The sequence below is a fragment of the Botryllus schlosseri genome, chromosome 9 (genome assembly GCF_051294905.1).
Source record: "Botryllus schlosseri isolate E-star chromosome 9, Bs_hap1, whole genome shotgun sequence".
Lineage (NCBI taxonomy): Eukaryota > Metazoa > Chordata > Ascidiacea > Stolidobranchia > Styelidae > Botryllus > Botryllus schlosseri.
Window position 1 is genome coordinate 22,861,403 of NC_137244.1, and position 19,260 is coordinate 22,880,662.

The 19,260-nt window shown below is 43.9% G+C and overlaps 1 protein-coding gene across 1 annotated transcript; it reads left to right on the top strand.

Moving 5' to 3' along the window:
• Positions 1–5,029: 5,029 nt before the first annotated feature.
• LOC145446390 (integrator complex subunit 1-like) lies at positions 5,030–14,197 on the top strand. The gene is made up of 2 exons (XM_080324678.1): positions 5,030–12,996; positions 13,962–14,197. The coding sequence occupies exon 1, from the start codon at positions 6,408–6,410 to the stop codon at positions 12,984–12,986; it is 6,579 nt and encodes a 2,192-aa protein (XP_080180804.1). The 5' UTR covers positions 5,030–6,407; the 3' UTR covers positions 12,987–12,996; positions 13,962–14,197.
• The last annotated feature ends 5,063 nt before the right edge of the window (positions 14,198–19,260 follow it).

The window sequence follows — 19,260 nt, forward strand, 5'->3', positions numbered from 1 at the left end:
CTTTTGGATCACTTATACGGCATATGTATTGGCCTAATCAACACTCAACAATGAGTCTTGGTACTATGTTTTGGAACGTGCAAAAACTACGCGGGTTTGGGGCTATTTAGGTGCCGACAATATTGTCACCACGTACAGGATGAGTACTGCAACGGGTTGGGCATCTGGCCATATCCGGAGTCCCGTCTTCCTGGGACTTGGATGAGGCTCTGTAGATACCCCTGGTTCTATTTAGACCAGTGCCATGGTTCCCAACTTTTTTCGACTCATCATCGCCGTCCTTTCAAGCTCCACACCGATCATCGCCCCCAAATATTGGAAATCGAAAAATGGGCATACAAACTGTAATCTCCGGCGACTTGACTAAAAAAAGGTCAACGATTCGGCTCGACCTCGAAATTACACTTTTACAGCAAAATTTTCGTGAGTTGACAAAAAGACTCCAATATAGCTCCTATCCCGTATCGCCCCTTCGTTATTTTCGCCCCTATCGCCCCCTTCGTCCGTTTTCGCACCCCCATATCTCCCCAGGGGGCGATATCGCACACGTTGGGAACCACTGATTAAGCCTACCTTCCCGAACTTTCATCCTGATTTAGTATTTTTTATCAAATGACGAGCATGTTCACATTCAAGTCGAAATACAAGCAATAACTACTAAATGAATACTAGTCAATGCTCAAGATTACCGGGCCATGACTGACCTATCGATCTCGCCTTCTATGACATGCCACCCCACATATCGTCGCTTGCTTTTTTCTATACTATCTTCTTTATTACTTTTCATTCAGTGTGCAGTGCATGCCTCCTCTTTACATCGCCTAGGCCAAGGTGGGTGTCCGATTTCATAGACTATTCCAAGTCGCTTCGACACCGTCCTATCTTTCATTGTAGCGCATTTTTGTGGCATAGTGTTTGTTTGTTTGTTTGTTTTGGGGTATTCATGGTGTTTGTCGACTACTATGGTCATTTACACCAGGCCGATATTCTTCTTATTTTCCGTAACTGCCGACTTATGGCACGGCCCACCTCTAGGCTTTTGTAAGGCACCGCTGACACGGATGAGGTGGCGAGGAGGAGCCTAGGTAAACCTCCAACACTTAGGTATCGAAATTCGGAAGTCGACCTCGGTCGGACTCGAACCCACACCCATTGGTGTTGTAGCCGCGGATTATACCACAGCGCTATCTCGCCACATTTGTGGCATAGTGGTAACGATAAGTGCCTACTAAGCTGACGGATCGGGTTCGATTCCCGTCGGAGGTTCATCTGGACTCCTCCTCCCCAGAAAAAGACCCGACCCAAAGAAAGAAAGCACTCACAAGGAATGGAAAGAACTAGTAGAAAGGACCGCGGCTTCAAAAAAGATCAACATCGAAAAGAACTGTGACATCGGGTACTCTATGCAGAGGTTGATGTTAGAGTAGGCTAAAGGCTCGCTACTGATGCGTGCCGTTCGACATCCTCCTATCTGTTCGTTACATCGCATCGTGTCTTATCGCATTGTATATTGTGTTCAGATGAAAATTATAACCCAACGATTATTGATTACACTGGTCTACACGATTTTTGCTCCAGGACTTCTTTGGGTCATGGTATAGCTAATTTGGGGGCGCTGAATACGAATCTAACGTTATTTTTGCTCCACCACGTCACGTTTTTGAGATATTATATATGTTGAATGTTTCTACTTTTTCGAGGTACTCAAGTAAGTTTTGGCTACTAACAGTACTTATACTCAAGTGGTAAATGTTTTTCAACTACTTCAACATCTACCCTGAACAGTATTCTGGATGAACTAATTGTTTTTTCAATTAGGTTTTTGTACAGTAAAACGCAGTTCAGGTATAATATTGCACCCCTATCATTAGTTAAATTGTCATAAGAAACGCGTAAAATAGCATCTGAATCGGGGTAACTGCATGAGTATATTTTTTCGAATATTCTAACCACGGGTAGTGTCATTATAGTCATTTTGCGTTATATGCGGCGATACATCTGACTATTTCGTATATAGCCACCTCCGACTAACTGTTGAAAGAATGCGACCACCCTCCCCCCGACCAAGTATACTGAGATATTTGTTCAGAAACAGCTTTCCTCGATTCCGATAAAATGTGACAAGATATGTAATTGGAGATGAAGAGTTAGCATGACAAGTACAGGTGGAGATTAATGATGATAAATTGTTTCAAGTTATCATGATAAGCACTTTTTTCTTTGGAAAGGCAGACATCCTGTTTCTTTTGATGTCTTAAAACAAGGTTAAAGGGCCACATATTCGGGTAATGAACCAGAGTGAACAATTCCCCAGCTAGCACGCCCACTTGGTATCCAGGTGGAATTTAAATGGTTAGGTGGGATGGATGATCGGAATGGGTTAGTAACATGTAACCCACATCGAAACCAAGCGGGATTTCCATCCATAAAGATGCGTGGTTATACCATACCAATCCCAGGTAGATTGCAATAAGTCTCTTCTAATTGTACCTATCAATTTGAACTCGGGGAAGGTTTACTTGTTGAGTTTTTGATATCAAATCATCTTGAAACATGAGAAACCCACTTATAGAGGAGCTCAGATTTCCCATATATCACCCACACAGGAACCAACCTTATTTTCCATCAATGTTATTTGGTTTATTTCATCGAATAATAAAGGTGGTTTCGTATGTAGTAAAGTTTTCTAGCTATTATGCTATCCTTGTTGGTTGCTCGAACCTCGAACATTAAAACCCCTACCATGCTTTACCTCGTCAATGTGATTTGAACTATTTAAAATTGACCGTTTGTCACACTGAAGTGAACTTAAATTTCCGTTGCTAGAGTACTCAATTCCTCACAGCGTGCGTTATAATTTTCTTGCGTAGATCCCATTACCTTTATCCCTTATCTGTATCTATTATTTTTAACTCAGGATTAATTTTACTCGTAAAATTTCTGTGATCAAATAATTGGAACTTGTTATTTTCGTCAATGAAGAATGGTCGACTTTTCATACGGCTCCCACATGTGACCGAGTAGTTTTCCGAAATAGATGATTCTTTTATATTTTCCTACAGCAAGGTTTGTTCATCTAGTAAAGTCATATTATAATCGGTTTCCGATTTATTCATTTGCGATGCTGGTCGCTGGGATATTTTCAAATTGAATTCCACCTCCACATGAATTGAATTCGGGTACTGGTGACGATAAGCGCCTAAGAATCGGGCGGCCTCGGTTCGACTCCCGTCGGAGGTTTGTCCGGGCTCCTCTTCTTGCGACATGAGACCCGAGAATGACTCGACGAAAGAATGCACTCACACACAAGTTATGGAAATCGCTAGCATGGGCCCTGGCCTCGAAAATGATCAACATCGACAGTAACTGTGACGGCGGGCACTCTAAGCCGAGGTAGATGTCAGTCTAAAAGACGGCAACTGCGCGTCGGTCGGCATCCTCCTATCTGTTCATTACATCGCTTTCTATCTTATCGTATTGTACATTGTGTGTGTCTTGTTCAGTTGAAAATATAACTCAATGATTACACTTAAACAGTGATTACGGCCTTACTCACCCACCGTAAAGGTTATTATATACTCAGATTACCGTATATATTGGTTTGCGTGATTGGAGATAGCAGGTTTCAGGTAAGTACTGTACAGTAACTAACGTGTAGGGTTTACATAACATCGCCAAGCACATATCTACGTCGACTTCTCGGCCCACTTACACTGCTACAAGGATCGGGGTCGTAATATTGTCTTCGCTGCCAGCTAAGTGGGTTACCCACATGGTCCCACAGAAATTACCTCTGTAATATGGGGCCAAAAATGTACGGTTCCCGCTTGGTTTCCCCAGCTGGTTACCACAATTCATCTCACCTTGATACCTTGTGGTACCCAAGTAGGCGTGCTACCTGGGATCTCTTCTCCATAATATATGAACAATACAATGTTTATTGTTTGCAAACATTTAACGTTTTACGAAAGAGCAGTGTGCTGACACAAAATGCATTGACCGACTAAAGTCTGCAGGACGGATGTATAAAGATAGATAACGTAGGGAACTAAATTAGATACGGAGCTACTAATCATTAAATTGAGAGTGGTATATAAAGATGATAACTGCTACCGACTAAACATAGTTCCATCCACAATTTATGAGTATAAAAGAGGTCCGGATCGCAAAAAGATGGAGAACCACTGGATTCAAGTTCACCGAAAACTCGAGATATCAGTTCTGTACGAGTTTGAGTAGCGATTTATCAGTTGCACAGTCAGGCCCCCGTGGGGCTTTGGCAATGTGATACGGATGATCCGATGTTGTAGTTTTTGCAGTTGGTCAATCATATTTTTGCAGGTAGAAACCCCAGCAAATAATTCCGCATTGCAACTTTGAAAGGAATATAGCATATTGTCCTATATGGTGTCGACACAGCCAAATCTCACGCCTCAGTGAAATTGTATCACGTTACAATTTCCATTTGGCTACAGGCAATTTGACGGTCATTTTTGACCGACTTGCCGAGCATTAAATTTGGTGAAACGGGTATCAATCGAAAGCTGACTCTGCACTGATTACGAAAATATAAATTTTATTCCGCTCGTGGCCCTGGAACTCCCACAATAGGCCTCGAACTTTTCATTGTTATGGAGATTGGCATTGAGACGCAACAATGCTGTCTGGCTCATTTTCTCTTGAACTACCATCTCGTTTCGCCAGACAGCATTGTTGCGTTGTAAATTGCTATGGTCAGAGAGTAACGAAGGCGGTAACTATAGCATGTAATCGCATTTATGTTATGCTCCACCTTTTTGCAAGATTTATTGGCAAATATTGCCAATATTGTCAAGACACGATTAACAACTAGAAAGTTTGCACGATCCATTGTTCTTTGAAGCATAGCCCTTACAGAGGCTATGCTTTGAAGTGACCTAGATTTCATTTTTAGATTCGGATCTAGCATTCGAATATGGAAATAGGATCCGGTTCGGACTTTAATTTCAGTGAACCGGATTTTATCCGGATCTAAAAAGTGTGACCAGCACATCTTTACTTGGTGAAATTTGTTGCCGGGCGTGCCATTGTGTAATGCTTTTGCGCTTTTACTGAATCGTGATGAGGGGCATAGCACCTGGTATACCCTTCCATGACACGCACTGCCCTACTTTACATGTAGGCAGCGCCAATACATAAATGGTCAAGTTCACAATTTTTCGCTATTGTAGAGGGAACATGACTTGTAACCTGATGTACGTGTATTACCTAGTAGTAATCCTGTAGCTGGCGACCAGATACCACGTCTAACGTCATCTACCGTACAGCATGTGGAATGCGCGTATCATTCGTCGTTTGGCAATATATGAGCGTACCGTGCAGACGCGGGTGTGTCCTATTATGATAAGGTGAAGACGAGTCCACTAATGACTTGTTGCTGGTTCGGTCAATTCGTGTTGTGATTACTCTTGAACTGGGTATTGATGCTACATTTATTATTACCAACATGAATTGGTCATTTCCATGATTCTAATTTTCTGAAATCATAATTTCATCTACCATGAGAAGTGAGATGCTTCGTTTGTCCGCTATGTAATGCTATGTGAATGATTCAATTTTAAGTATAGATCTGTGGTTCCCAACCTTTTTCGTCCCGTTGCCCCCTTTTCAAGCCCAACACCGATCATTGCCCCCCAAATTCTGTGTACCGAAAATAGGGCATACAAACTATAATCACCGGCGGCCGCGGCGGCGAGTTGACTAAAAAAAAAGGTCAACTTTTCGACTCGAAGCCTAATTTGACACTTTTGTAACTAAATTTCCGTGGGTTGACTAAAAAAAAAAGGTCAGCTATTTTGACGCGTCATCACCCCCTATCGCCGCCTTCGCTATTTTCGCCCCCTTTGTCCATTTTTGCCCCCCTATTGCCCCCTTCGTTATTTTCGCCCCCCTAGACCGCCAAATCGCCCACGTTGGGAACCACTGGTATAGATAATAGTTGATATAGCCCCACAAGCCCAACTATGCACCTCAACACATACCAGGATCCGTCAGCCATAATCCGCCTGTTCATGTTATTCAAGCAATCCAATTACAAAGCAATTGAAATGCTCATGGTTTCGTGGGAGCCAAGAAGCATGTTGTAATATATTTCTACAATAGACTGTCCTGTCCATTCAAAACATTTCAACTTTTAGCATCATGTGTCTTGCCCATTATCTTGCAGTGACTCTTCTTTGAGAATATCATCTTATATCTCTGATACCGTTATTCTACTTTCCATGTAGAGTTAACTTTTTAAATTGATCTACGCAAGTTGATAAAGACTGTCAATTACGCTTCATTTAGGTGCCTATTATTAATCTTCCCATGGCAAGATGCAAAGGGGTGAAATAGGAATATCATAGCAGCAGTTTTCTTCATGTGTGATGAAACAGAACCAAACTATGAGTCTACCGATTAAGAAAAGCTCGCGACCCGGAGGTTACAACCGGCTCGGACCACTGCCAGACCTGATCGCTTTGGGAACTTCCAGAACTATTATCGAACCACCATCGTTGAAGAAATCAACAACATTTCATGGCACGTCGTCACCACACCATTCGAGTTCCTCCCCAACTATGCCAGAAATGAATATTAATATCATTGAATGTCCCCCGCACGATCTCCTCCGTAAAGTATTGGATGCGCATGGTGATTCTTCCACTGTTGACGGTTTAATATGCGGTGCTATACGAACTCTGAAGGTTAATCGATCCAAGCCGGACCAAGTAGTCATGTATAGCTTATTACTACTTGGACGTAAGCAACCCTCAATTTTTACACGCGATGTTGTGGTGGAGAGCCTCACCGGTTTGCTGAAGAAAGAGATCGGACTTGATTACCACAAATCAAAGGGACATACTTCTGTTGCGGTTTTGGCCTGCAATTTGCTATTTGTGGGACATGAACAGAATTCCAACTGGCCAACGTTACTAGTTAAAGTCCTTGTCGAAGATTCATTAGGGGATCGTGTGTGGGTGGATCATCCACAATGTAAACAATTTGTTATGAACATAAGCACTGCTTTTAATACTGTTCTGATACCTCACGAGGAGAAGTCTGAATCAATCGATGGATTGTCGAAAGAAAACGGAGAGAATGGTTATCCAAATCGATTTACAGTAAAGACGGAGTTGCCACGGCTGTACGCGTTAGAAATGATACGTGAAAGAGTGTCCCGCAGACAAGGCACAATATCGGCACAGGATGCGACAGGGTCCGCGTCCGGACAGCATCTCTTGAAGACTCTAATAGCGATGTGCGGAATCTCAGAGGTGCGACTTCTTGCCGCTCACAAACTTGAAATGTGGCTGCAAAATCCGAAGCTAGCCAAAGTCACACAGGATCTTCTTCTGGCGATATGTTTGAATTGTCGGGATCATAATCAAAACGACGTCGATGTAATCGGGCAGTTGACGAAAATCCGTTTGAAAAGTAAATCTCTGTTGACTCACTATGTTTACGCGCTAAAAGCTTTGATAGACGCTCACAAAGACTCGATTACTACGCTCTTCAATTATATTGTGTATAACGAATTGTCAAGCGCGAGGAATCCCACTAACATGTCGGTTTTGGCTGGGTTAATGCAGCACAAACCCATCGCCGCTGCAGAAACACTTGCTTTTGTTTGCCAAGACCTTCTAATGCAACAAGAGGATTATTTACGGGCCGTGCGTGCTCTGTTGAGAGAAATAATACGTCAAGCGAAGTACGAAGTGCATTTTGCGTCATTTGGACTCGGTATTATGAAACCCCCCGACCCGGAAAAGTTTTCATCCTTGGATCAAAGTCATAAAGACAGATTCGTGGCTTCCATCACTGATCTTGTATGTTTGATAATGCTTGCCAGCATATCCCCAATCATCAAAGACTCGATATCGGTGGTTGTTAATAGCAAACCTCCGCCGTCAGATGCAAACTACGAATCATTCTATTACAATCACAAGTTGGAAATCGCAGCGTTACAACGAGATGCAATATGGTGGCTGCACACTACAGTAATACCGTCACTTCTACCGCGAATGTCAAGTCACGACTTTGTCGATTGCTTACACAAGGTCTTGTTTCTGAAGCAATACGATTCGTACTGTGTGAAAGACAATTGGCCACATGACTCTGACCGCAATCTCATGCTAAAACATTGTGCGGAAGTTCCAGTTTTGGAAGACACGATACTGCGTTTGGCGGTGATAGGCTCGTCCCACAGTCATCCTATGGTAGCTGCTGATGCGGTTGAACTGATCGGTAAGCTTGTCAGGCGAGCAGGTATGCTGGGAAGGCCTGAATTTAATCCTGTGCCTGTGGAAAGAGATGAACTAATCGATGCACTGCTATCGCTGTCCCAATATCACCATCCCGAGAATATTAAACTTCCAATTGAATATGTTCCGCCATCGTTGGCAATTTCTGTTCTGTACTGGTCTGTGTGGCAAACATTGCTGGCAATTTGCGCGTTCAATCCGAACTCTATCGGCATATTAGCGTGGACGGAATATCCCACGTTGAGGAACTTTATGGAGATGGCGATCATCAACAATTTTACATTTCCCATGGCGACCGTCGTTGATGAAAACGAGCGGTCTCAAATTATCGGGAAAGAAATGCAAATGGTTGAGATGGAGAAGAATGAGATTCTGGAGTTCGAGTCTCATTTGGCCGCAGCCACAACTCAAATAGCTGTGACGGAATCGTCTAGTTTACTTTTGTCGCAACTCATCGCGATGGACACTAAGGGTCCGCTGAGAAGGCCTCCCGATCATATCTTGAGCCAAGTGCGCAATCTGTGCAGTCAAATTCAAGTCGGAGTGAATCTGTGCCGGTCACGCAGTCCGGATTTTCTTCTGAGCATTATCGAAAGGCACGGGGAAGACCAAGAAATGCCGTGGCTTTCGGGGCTAGTAGGGTCGGTACGCGGAGATTTGAATATGCTTCCCGTGCAGTGCCTGTGCGAGTTTCTCATGGCGTCCGAATCGGAGAAAGAAAAATCAGTGCAAGAAGATGAAATCGTGGGACAAATCCGCAATAACTTGCAAGGCCAGGACACGTCTCAGTCGTGGCAGGCTGTGAATTACTTCCTCCGCAGGCTGCATTCTTCGCAGTTGGACACGAGAAACAGAGCAAAGATAGCGTTATCAACAATTTTGGATGCCAATACCGACATGGAGGTTGATGAGCCTGCCGATAATTTCGACCGAGATCAATATTCTTGGCTGTGCCAATCTCTGCCGGCTTTGAGAGACTTTGACGTTATGCGAGACAAAGTCAGTGATGCGATTATCGAGGCTTTAAAATGGGACACCGACAATATCGCGATTGTGTCGTACGTTAAATTTTTGACAAACGATCTCAAATCATTGCAAGAGGTTTCACCGGAGTCGGTGCAGTACGCTTCCAAGCTCGCTGTGGCTATCTCCCGGTTGTTGATAGACCGACAGTATTTGGTGAAGAATATATGTAGGACGGCCACCCCAGCTCAGACGCTGGCATCAGTGTTTTTACATTCTGTATTGACGATTTTTGTTACACATCTCAACCTCGCGAGAGTGAATTCGCCCGGGAACGGTTCTGCCGAGCTGACGCAAGATGAGATTCCTTGGCGGGACACGCAAGATGAATTTTTCTTACGTTGGCCCAGCAAGGCCCATGCACAGCTCCATATCTCTGTTACGCAAGCTATGATACTACTTTTGAGTTACGGTCCGCCCAGCACATGGACTGGTGCCGGAAGTGAGAATAGCGACGATTTGTATAACGAATTGTTGGAATCTTGGTTTGACAAAGATGGTAAAGTCGTGCCTAAAGCATATCAAATGGATACACAAGAAGAAGCCTCGCTCTTGCCTGATTGGTTAAAAGAAAGACTCCTTCGCGGTGATATAACAGGTCCAGCGTTTCGTCTTCCTTTAGCTGCCTGTCTCGATTTAAGCCTGGAACCGCTTTTGGCGTTCATTCAATCTTTTGGAATACCTTGTCGTACGATGAATATTTTGCTGTCGCAATTGGATGACATTTGCAGGAATGCGCCTGAATCGGTTCGTGAATCCATGCACAGCAACGTGTCGCATTTAATGCGAGTCGTTGAAGGGCAGAGAAAGCGAGGATGCACTAACGGTAGCGAATTTTACGCGTTACTTAACATTGAAAATTCAACAACGAGACCGTCAGTTATACAGTCTGCTGCTAACGCTGGTGCCGATATTGTTGATTTGACTTCGGAACCAAGCGAGGAATCTGATGTTATGATTATTTCATCACCTGAACGGCCTGGTGATAACCGACGTGCAACAAAAATGGAGGTCTCTGCCGAAGACAGTATATCTGATATCTTGCACGATATATTCATGTCGCCGATTTCGAATCAAGACACATCGCGCCGTCGTATTTCTGGATTATTCGGCAGACTGTTGAGGTCTTTAACGTGGAATAAAAGCAAGGGTGTAGACGTTTTGATTAATTTTATATCCGAAATGCAAGCATTGGTGTCTGCCAAGAAAACAGGGTTGACGTTTTTGAATGGGCTGTACGAGCATGCGTCTCGCACCTGCACTTTGCTGAGAAAAGTCCAACTGCCTTTAGAATCAGGGCGTCATGTCGATAGCGATGTATTGAAAAAGGGGAGGGCCATGTTCAAAAAATTAACTGCAGCCATACACAGCAAAAGGCCGTCGTCTGTTGTGCAGAACAACCGCTTGGTGTTGCTGTTGCAATCGTGGAACGTTTCCAGGGCGCCTGCAGAATCCAGCGAAGAGACGTTGGATTGGGGGCAGCTGGAGGAATTTTTGAGGAAACAGCTCGCTTTTCTGGACAAAGACGCGGAAATTAAAAACAAGGTGGCGCTCGTAGCGCAGATTCTTCTGGAAGAGATCGGGAGTAGGAAAATGAAAATGAATCGCGGAAAGTCCGACTCGCAAGACGATGCGTTTTTTGCTAGCGTCGGTAGCACGGGGCTTTTGATCGATTGGTTGCAGTTGCTAGATCCGGAATTGCTAGCGCACAGACCCGATTTACAAAGAAAACTGCTCTTTGAGTCTGACCGTCTAGCTCCTGGCTCGATGCCGATTAAAATGTCTGCAAAAATGAATGTTGTCAAGACGCTACAGCCTACGTCCTCGCACCAAACTTATCTTCTAGCCTTGATCACGGAACACAGTAACTGGGACACGGTTTACAAGTGCTTGAAATGGCTACTTTCCGACGCAACTTGTCCCGGTAAGGAAAAGTCTGCCGTCGCGGTGGACGCGAGAACGGCCATGGACTTTTTCTGGGTGTGCATGCACGTGTCGAAAATCTGGAAGGGCCGCGAAAATAAAAGCAGCAGCCTGCAAGAGCCGATATTCAATCTGTCTTCGAAAGAATTCTGCCGTGTTCTAGATTACATGGTGTCGGCCGATTCGAAGCAGGGAGGTTCGAGCACGCCCGGTTATGTGGACACGTCGTATTTTGACTTGTTTCTGATATTTTACACGAGATTCGGTCAGCGCGGGAGGCGATTGGAAAACTTGGAAGACACTGTGAGATTTACCTATTCCAAAGCGGCCGAGTCGTCTTCTGACTTGTGGTGGCGAATACTGGCACAACTTCACATTTTGGAACCGTTTCACGGCGTTTGGAATTTACCCATATCGAAACACGGGGAATCTTTGAAAGAAAATGACACTTTGACGGAGGTAATCACATCGGCGGATGTCGGTTCGATATGTCACACAGACGCTCAAATACAATTACTACTCGACAGGATCGGGTATGTTAAAGAATCAGGACATATTGATGGTAGAGAAGCCGTTAATATGATACAGTCCAATATCGACAGTGCCTACGACGCCAGTTTACTGCTGAAACAGTTTGCCAGCAACAACCCTTCGATAGTTTTACGGCAGTTATCTCTGATGGTCGCAGAGCTAACAGGGCGTACGTGGTACGAATTTCGCGAATTTAAAGCAAAGAACCACCTGCTGTTCATGTCACAATTGATCGGCGTTCTTGACGCGATCGGTCACAAGCGATTGTTTAGCGAAAGATACGTAGACGACGTTGATAATATTTTCGAAACGTATTTTCAAGCGCTGTCCAACTACACAACGAAAGCGAGGAGGCAAATGAGAGATGCGCTGTACGATATACTTAAGTTATCTTACGTTTTTTTGCAGAAAAAGCCAACGAGGGCTTACAAAGTCATGGCGCCGCACCATCAAATGTTGTACATGTTTCGAGACAGGACGTACAGCGATTATGAGAGCATCGTTATTTTGCTGTCAAAGATACTCAAACTGTTGGAATCTGTTTCTTATTCGCAGTGCGGGACCGACGGCAATCCACTTTTTATTCAACCACAAGCGAGCGACGCTTTGGATCAAACGAATCAATGGTTGAAGTTATTTGCAAAAAACTCGGATTTGGAGAATTACGCGCAATTGCTGTCCGATTTGAACGATTCCAAAAGGAGGTTTTTCAACCCAGAACCGTTCCTTCCTCATTTAACCCGACTCATATTCACTTGTAGAGACGCGAGCATACGACATTCGGCGCTAAGTACAGCTCTGACTTGTATGCGGACATCGCCAGCTGCTGCATTCCCTCATATTTATCCAGCCTACCTGGCGTGTTTAACAGGGGAGAAGACGCCAGTGATGGGCGTGTCTTTTGGTGCTCAAGGCCACGGTAGCAAATCTGGCGTAGTAGGCAATTCATTAGTTAACCGCGACGATGTGGCACGGACCGCTTTGGACTATCTGCCGGAAATATCAGTGCTTTGCGGTGAAAAAGCCCCTGAAATTTTGGACGCTGCGTTTGCTTGCGGATCTAGAGACGGTGTCGGTGTTCTAGCGCCGGGGGCGCAGGGTGAACTCGGGACTGCTTTGGCTATCGGTGGGAACGCGACATGGCGAGATCTCAGTGAATTACTTTCCAGAGCGTTAACGTTGCTCGGCGGGCTTTCACAGACTCATGTCAACTCCGCAACGCCGTAGCACAACCCAGGTACAGTGTGACGTTGTGTATTTTGTGAATGATTATGCGGATGTGTTTAACCTTAGAGAGAATTGAATCACTAGCAAATTTTCCGCTTTCCGAATTTGATTAGAATTAGAATTACTAAATTCTCGGAAAATTTGAAATTGAGTTAAATTCTTGACTTGGAAGAAATGTAACAAAATTCAAGTTTAGTTCATGTCAGATTGAAGTTCATTCCCGTAAGCATGACAAGTACAGATCTCTGTACACCGATCTTGGCTCGTTTTGCACTATGCAGTTCATTTGGAGCATTTTCAGCTGATCCAGAAATTAGATAAGAGTTAGAATTTACACTCGTTTCACAGATTCGATTAGAAATAGATCGCCAACATTTCGCTCCAATTAGTCAAGAATTGGAACTTGAATCATCTAGTTGTCCCAAGTCTGACCATAGTTGTGGACAGGATGGTTATTTGGAAGGGGGAATCTTTTTAACAGTGATTTGACATCATAGGTCCATTGTGACATTGTTAATAACGATTGTGGTGCGTTATAATTGAGACTTGGCAGGGGGGATTTTCACCACAGAGAAATTGATTTGTGTGCTGCCAAATTGAAATATGTTGGTTCAAAATTGTAATAATCATGGTGACCTAGCTATGCAAAACATTCCTAGAATTAGTCATTGAGAGTTGGATTTTCCGCTGGCTTTCAGGGGTCACGGTGGGTACTAATGTCATCAGAGGGGGCTCATTTCGATAGTGGAAGCTGGAAGCGGTACGATATTTTGATTGCACTGCCAGCAGTGTGACCGGCATTGTTCTCGATAGCTTGGACGCCCTCCATTTCAACTCCTGTTGTACTGTTTTATTCGGAAAATCTGAGGGTCAAGAGTAGTGGAAAATTCTCTGTGATCCATCTTGTTCAATGATATTTCGATAAATTATATCATATCATTTCTTTCCGCATGTTTTGACTTCATTATTTTGCAGATATCGGTGTCAGGCAACGCGCAGTCCTACACTACCTTCTATCTGGAATCCTGAAGATCATGTTTCGTCTCGTATTACTAATAAGTTGTTCTATTTTTGTTTGCAACAACTTTTTATGGCAACATTGTAAACTTCACACATTTTTTAAAAAACTGTTTCATTGATGTAATTTAGGTCGGATAAGCAGATAATTGTTTTTCGACTCGACAGGACGTGCCCATCGGATATCAGCCAGGAGACAACGAAAGGTTTTTTGTAGATGCAGGACATTGACTTTATTCCTGCATATTAGGGATGGTGTGAACGTGAGGTTCACGTTCGCGTTCTGTGTGTGAACCTCAGAAATTTAAAGGTTCAGGTTCACAAACGAACCTTGGTAGGTTCTGCACTGTGAACCTTTTTCATACATTACTATTTTCACTTTATTATAACATCATTGGTTGAAATTTATTGAATTTCAACTGCGGGCTACTCTATCAATGGCACTGGAAGCATAAGAAATTAACACTGAACGAGCATGCACCTTGACAATCTCAAAAAATTTTACTCGGTTTGTTACAAAAGTACGCTCGAATATTTAGTGAGTCTCTGCCTTGAGCTCGACCCGCAATCACACAACATCAAGAGTGATATACACTACATGTAGGTAGTCAGCGAATGCAGATGCGTATTCAACCAATCAATGAAATTGATATAGTTGTCTGATATAACAAGATGTAGCAAACGTGCGGAGTCAATCCTAATTTCGTATCTTTATTGTATCATGAAAACCGAATCCATGCGGTTGGGGTGTTAATGGGATAATATCGGTAGCAAGTATAGAAACCCGTTTTACACTTTGCTCAATATCAACGTAGCACAGACGTCAAATACATGGTCCGTTTGGCCTAGACCAGTGGTTCCCAACCTTTCTCGACTCATCGCCCCCTTTTCAAGCTCTAGGCCGATCATCGCCCCCCAGATTTTGTGAACTGAAAATTCGGTATACAATCTGTAGTCATCGGCGGGTTGACTAAAAAAAAAAAAAGGTCAACTTTTCGGATCGTTGTCGAATTTTTCCGTGGGTTGACCCAAAAAAAAACGTCATTTCTCCGAATTGACTCCAAAATACCCGTTTTAGCGCGTCATCGCCCCCTTTGTCCATTTTCGCCCCCCTATCGCCCCCTTCGTCATTTTCGCCCCCCTAGGCTGCCAAATCGCCCCCTGGGGGGCGATATCGCCCACGTTGAGAACCACTGGCCTAGACCGTTAAGGCGTAAGCTTTTATTTTCTTGCAAGCGACGGAAGATATTAGTTTTGTGGGACTATCATATCATTTGATTGTCCGACCTAGATGATACATTTGGCGACGTTTAAATCGTCGATAGGCTGAACACTCCAGCATTGTGGCATTATGTGGCCGGAGTCCTCACTAGGTATCGTGTACAGTAGATAAATATAGGCTATATCACTTCACTGAAATGTAGGGCTGGAATTAGCAATATGACGTCACGTGACGTCACGAGGTTCACGTTCGTGTTCACACAGAACCTTTCAAAAAGGTTCGCGTTCACACGAACCTGAACCTTTCAGAGGTTCACACCATCCCTACTGCATATAGTGGTTGCTTACGAGGGCGAGTAGACATTCGATCACTTCTCCATGTCTTTGAAATGGATCTTCTGGCTAGATATTTATGTAAGGGTAGAATCGCATTGGCGAGGGAACCGGTGTGTAGTAGGGTGGAGTGAAAATGACTTTTTTTCAATCGAAAAAAGGGGGTTCTTAAATCCTGACAAATGACCTGAAACTTCAATAAAAATTGAATGTAGGGATTTCCCCCACTTTCTGCGCGCGAGGGAAGTAAATTGCATACCTCAGCAACTGCTGGTCGTAGAGTCATGACATATAGCTCCAAAGCTGCAGAAACATCATGTTTATATACGTCCTAAGAAGAAAGTTTTCTCTATTGTGAACACAAAACTAGTTATAGCAAAAACAGTAAAAATTCTGGTAAACGGCGGGAGTTATGACATACTCAGATGCGTTGGGGGTGCGGGAAGCCAACCTGGTGACGCTAGGTATCAGCCGTTTGCAACCGAAGTGACTACAAGGTTGCAATAAGAAGATCCTTGTCCAGTGGGGATACTCGTCAGGTTGCCGTCAGCGGGCCGGGGATTGCCGCTGACGACGCCCGATTGGTTGATCTAGCTAGAATATGGATGTGGAAGGAGACCCTGAGTGGTCGTCGGACCCCCTTGAGTGTGGCCTCCCAGCCCCTGGCACTGTATTAGTCATTGAACGAAGCTGAGTGACGAAGTGTATCCTACAGAGTACGTACAAGATGTGCAAGGCATAAGACGTAATAAGGTGTATGGGCGTCGTCGTGCGCCAAATCAGTAAAATGGGCTGCAGTTTGGAATATATCTGGCCAGCAATGGCCTCCCAGCCTCGTCTGAGGAAGAGTTAGTCCCTGGTGGCAACGGAATAAGGTCTAAAGTAAAGCCCGAGGGGGGAAGCAAACGTGGCCCCGCTTGTAAGATGCATTAAGGTGTCACGATGTCGGCTCGGCCGGCAATGGAGGTCATCGGAGTGCGGACGCGGGCATGGAGCGGATGCCTATTGGCAGGGCCGTAACAGCATTTCGTCAGCCCCCCCCCCAAAAAAAAAAAAACTTTGGTCTTTGGCCCCCCATAGGGCCCCCCTCCCAGACCCCCCTCCGGCGATACCCTTTTTACGGCTATTTATCATATTGTTGGGAGTTGGTTTAGTGAATCAGCTGCTGTTGTCGCCTAAGCGCGCGAAGCACGGAAAATTTCTAGAATTCATGATTGAATCGGTCAGTATGATCGGGAATTGCATATTTATTGTTATTAATTTTTATCTTCTCTCTGCTCACGTAATCAGATTTGCCGGTAGAGCTGAGTGAGGTGTGTTTGAAAAGGTAGGACGACTCAATCATAATTAAACATCTTCGGGCGTATGTATACCCATTGGCAGGAACGAAACAGTACCTCGTCAGGCCCCCAAAAACGTGGGTCTTGGGCTCTCATGGGGTGTAAAACGACCCCCCCCCCATCACGTTGTTCGCGTTTGTCATGAAATCATCTGTACTGTATAGTGAGGCAGCGCGAGGCGCGAAAATTGTCGATGATAATTTATGATAAAATCGGTCAATCAGATCGGCGATTGCATATATATTATGCTATCAATTTATTGTCCTCTCTACTCATGTAATTAGATTCACCGGTAGAGCCAAGTGAAGTGTAAAGTGTGAAACCCTAACCCCCATTGGGGGGTTTGGGATGTGGCCGTTACGGCCCTGGTTAGCGGCACTCCCGGGCTCGCTGACGCCAACCAGCCGAGTATCCCTGTTGGACAAGGATCTTATTATTATAACCTTGTATTCACCTCGGTTGCAAATGACTGGAACCTTACGTCACCAGGATGGGCTGCCCGCAGCCCCAAACACATCTGAGTTGAGTATGTAGTTACTCACGCCGTTTACCCGTATTTTAACTGTTTTTGGCTGTAACTAGTTTTGTGTTCACAACAGAGAAAACTTTCTTCTTAGGACGTATATAAACATGATGTTTCAGCAGCTTTTGAGCTATATATCATGACTCTACGATCAGCGGTTGCCGAGATATGCAATTTTACCCCCTCGCGCAGAGAAATTGGGGGGTTGCCGGCCGGAAAATGGAGGGAAACCCCTAAATTCAATTTTTATTGAAGTTTCAGGTCATTTGTCGGGATTTAAGAACCCTCTTTTTTAGATTAAAAAAAGTCATTTTCACTCCACCCTAGTAGTTTTACTATCAATTGGAAAGTGTAAGTTGAAGGCGCTTGCTAATTAATTACAGAAATAAAACGATTCATTTTAAGTTGACGCCTTCGTCGTTCGCCCCGCTTATACGATAACTGCTTCCATAAAGTATATTTGTGGAAATCTTTAATGAACGAGGACTGCCACTGACTCTTAAACTCACCCTCCTCTATATGTCTGCAATCTGCATATATCCATGGCCGAAATCTTCGATACATATAATGTCTAAGTGTCCGTTGTCCAATGTCCATAGGTGCCTAAATGATAGGCGCCGAATAGTCGTGCAGTAGCCTACAAATGTCATCCGGGACGATGGCAGAGGAAATTGATCCGTCTCTTGAAGAAATGCCAATTTGAAATAGTGTGCGTCTCATGAAAAAATTTTATTTTCTAGCTTAGTCGATTCCAATAACCGTTGACTAGGCTGGCGAGGAGAGACGAAATAGCAACAAAGTAGTAAACAACGAGGGTCGCGCCCGAAGATTCATAGTTGTGGTTATGTGCCACAAAATTCCGAGGATCACTACCTCCCCCAGCTTTGTCGATATATCTGATAACTTTGGCTGAGAGAGAATAGGAAATTAATAGCAATAAATGCAACACCGGGTTGTTCAAAAATAACTTTTTTTCGGATTACAGCCATTCACTGATTAAATTGTCAGGTTACCCTAAAAACGCTGCACACCAAATTTGATTCAATTCTTACATTTATAAGCCACCGCAGAGCCAATTAAAATTTTTAATTTATCATAAAAATTAAAAAAAAAAATCAAATATTTCTGTCAACCCCATAAAATTGTTGAGTTGTCTTCAAAAACGATGCAAAGCAAGTTTGACTCAATTCCAACTATTAGAAGCGGGGTTTTTCGTTGATAATTGAGTACACGCTGATGTCACAGCTCTTTTTCGGTGTTGATTTATTTTTGAAGCCGCGTCCCTTTCTACTAGTTCTTTCCATTCCTTGTGAATGCTTTCTTCGTCGTGTCTTTTTCTGGGCTTTTTTTGTCGCTGTAAGAACGGCAACGGCAGGGGAAGAGGAGCCCAGATAAACCTCCGACGGGAATAGAACCCGTTCCGTCCGCTTGGTGGCGGCTTATACTTGTTAGAATTGAATCAAATTTGGTGTGCAGCGTTTTTAGGGTAACCTGACAATTTAATCAGTGAATGGCTGTAATTCGAAAAAAGTTATTTTTGAACAACCCCAATATGCAATTACCAATATGCATTGGCAACATTCAGTCATCAAATTGACAATTTTTTCAAGCAAATACCATTAATATGCACTGAGTCGGCTACTCATTACTCATAACATAAAACGTGCGTTCGAGAAGATGAGAAAAGGCTTGCCGTGAAAGGGGACGAAACCCCCGGAATGTTGGTTGATCATCCTGTGGGGGTCATGACCAACGTAACAACGTTTAGGGGGTTGACAAAGAGCTGTTTCCGTCCTGACCAAATGTTGTTCAGGCTACTCTAGTGTTGAACGAATCATAA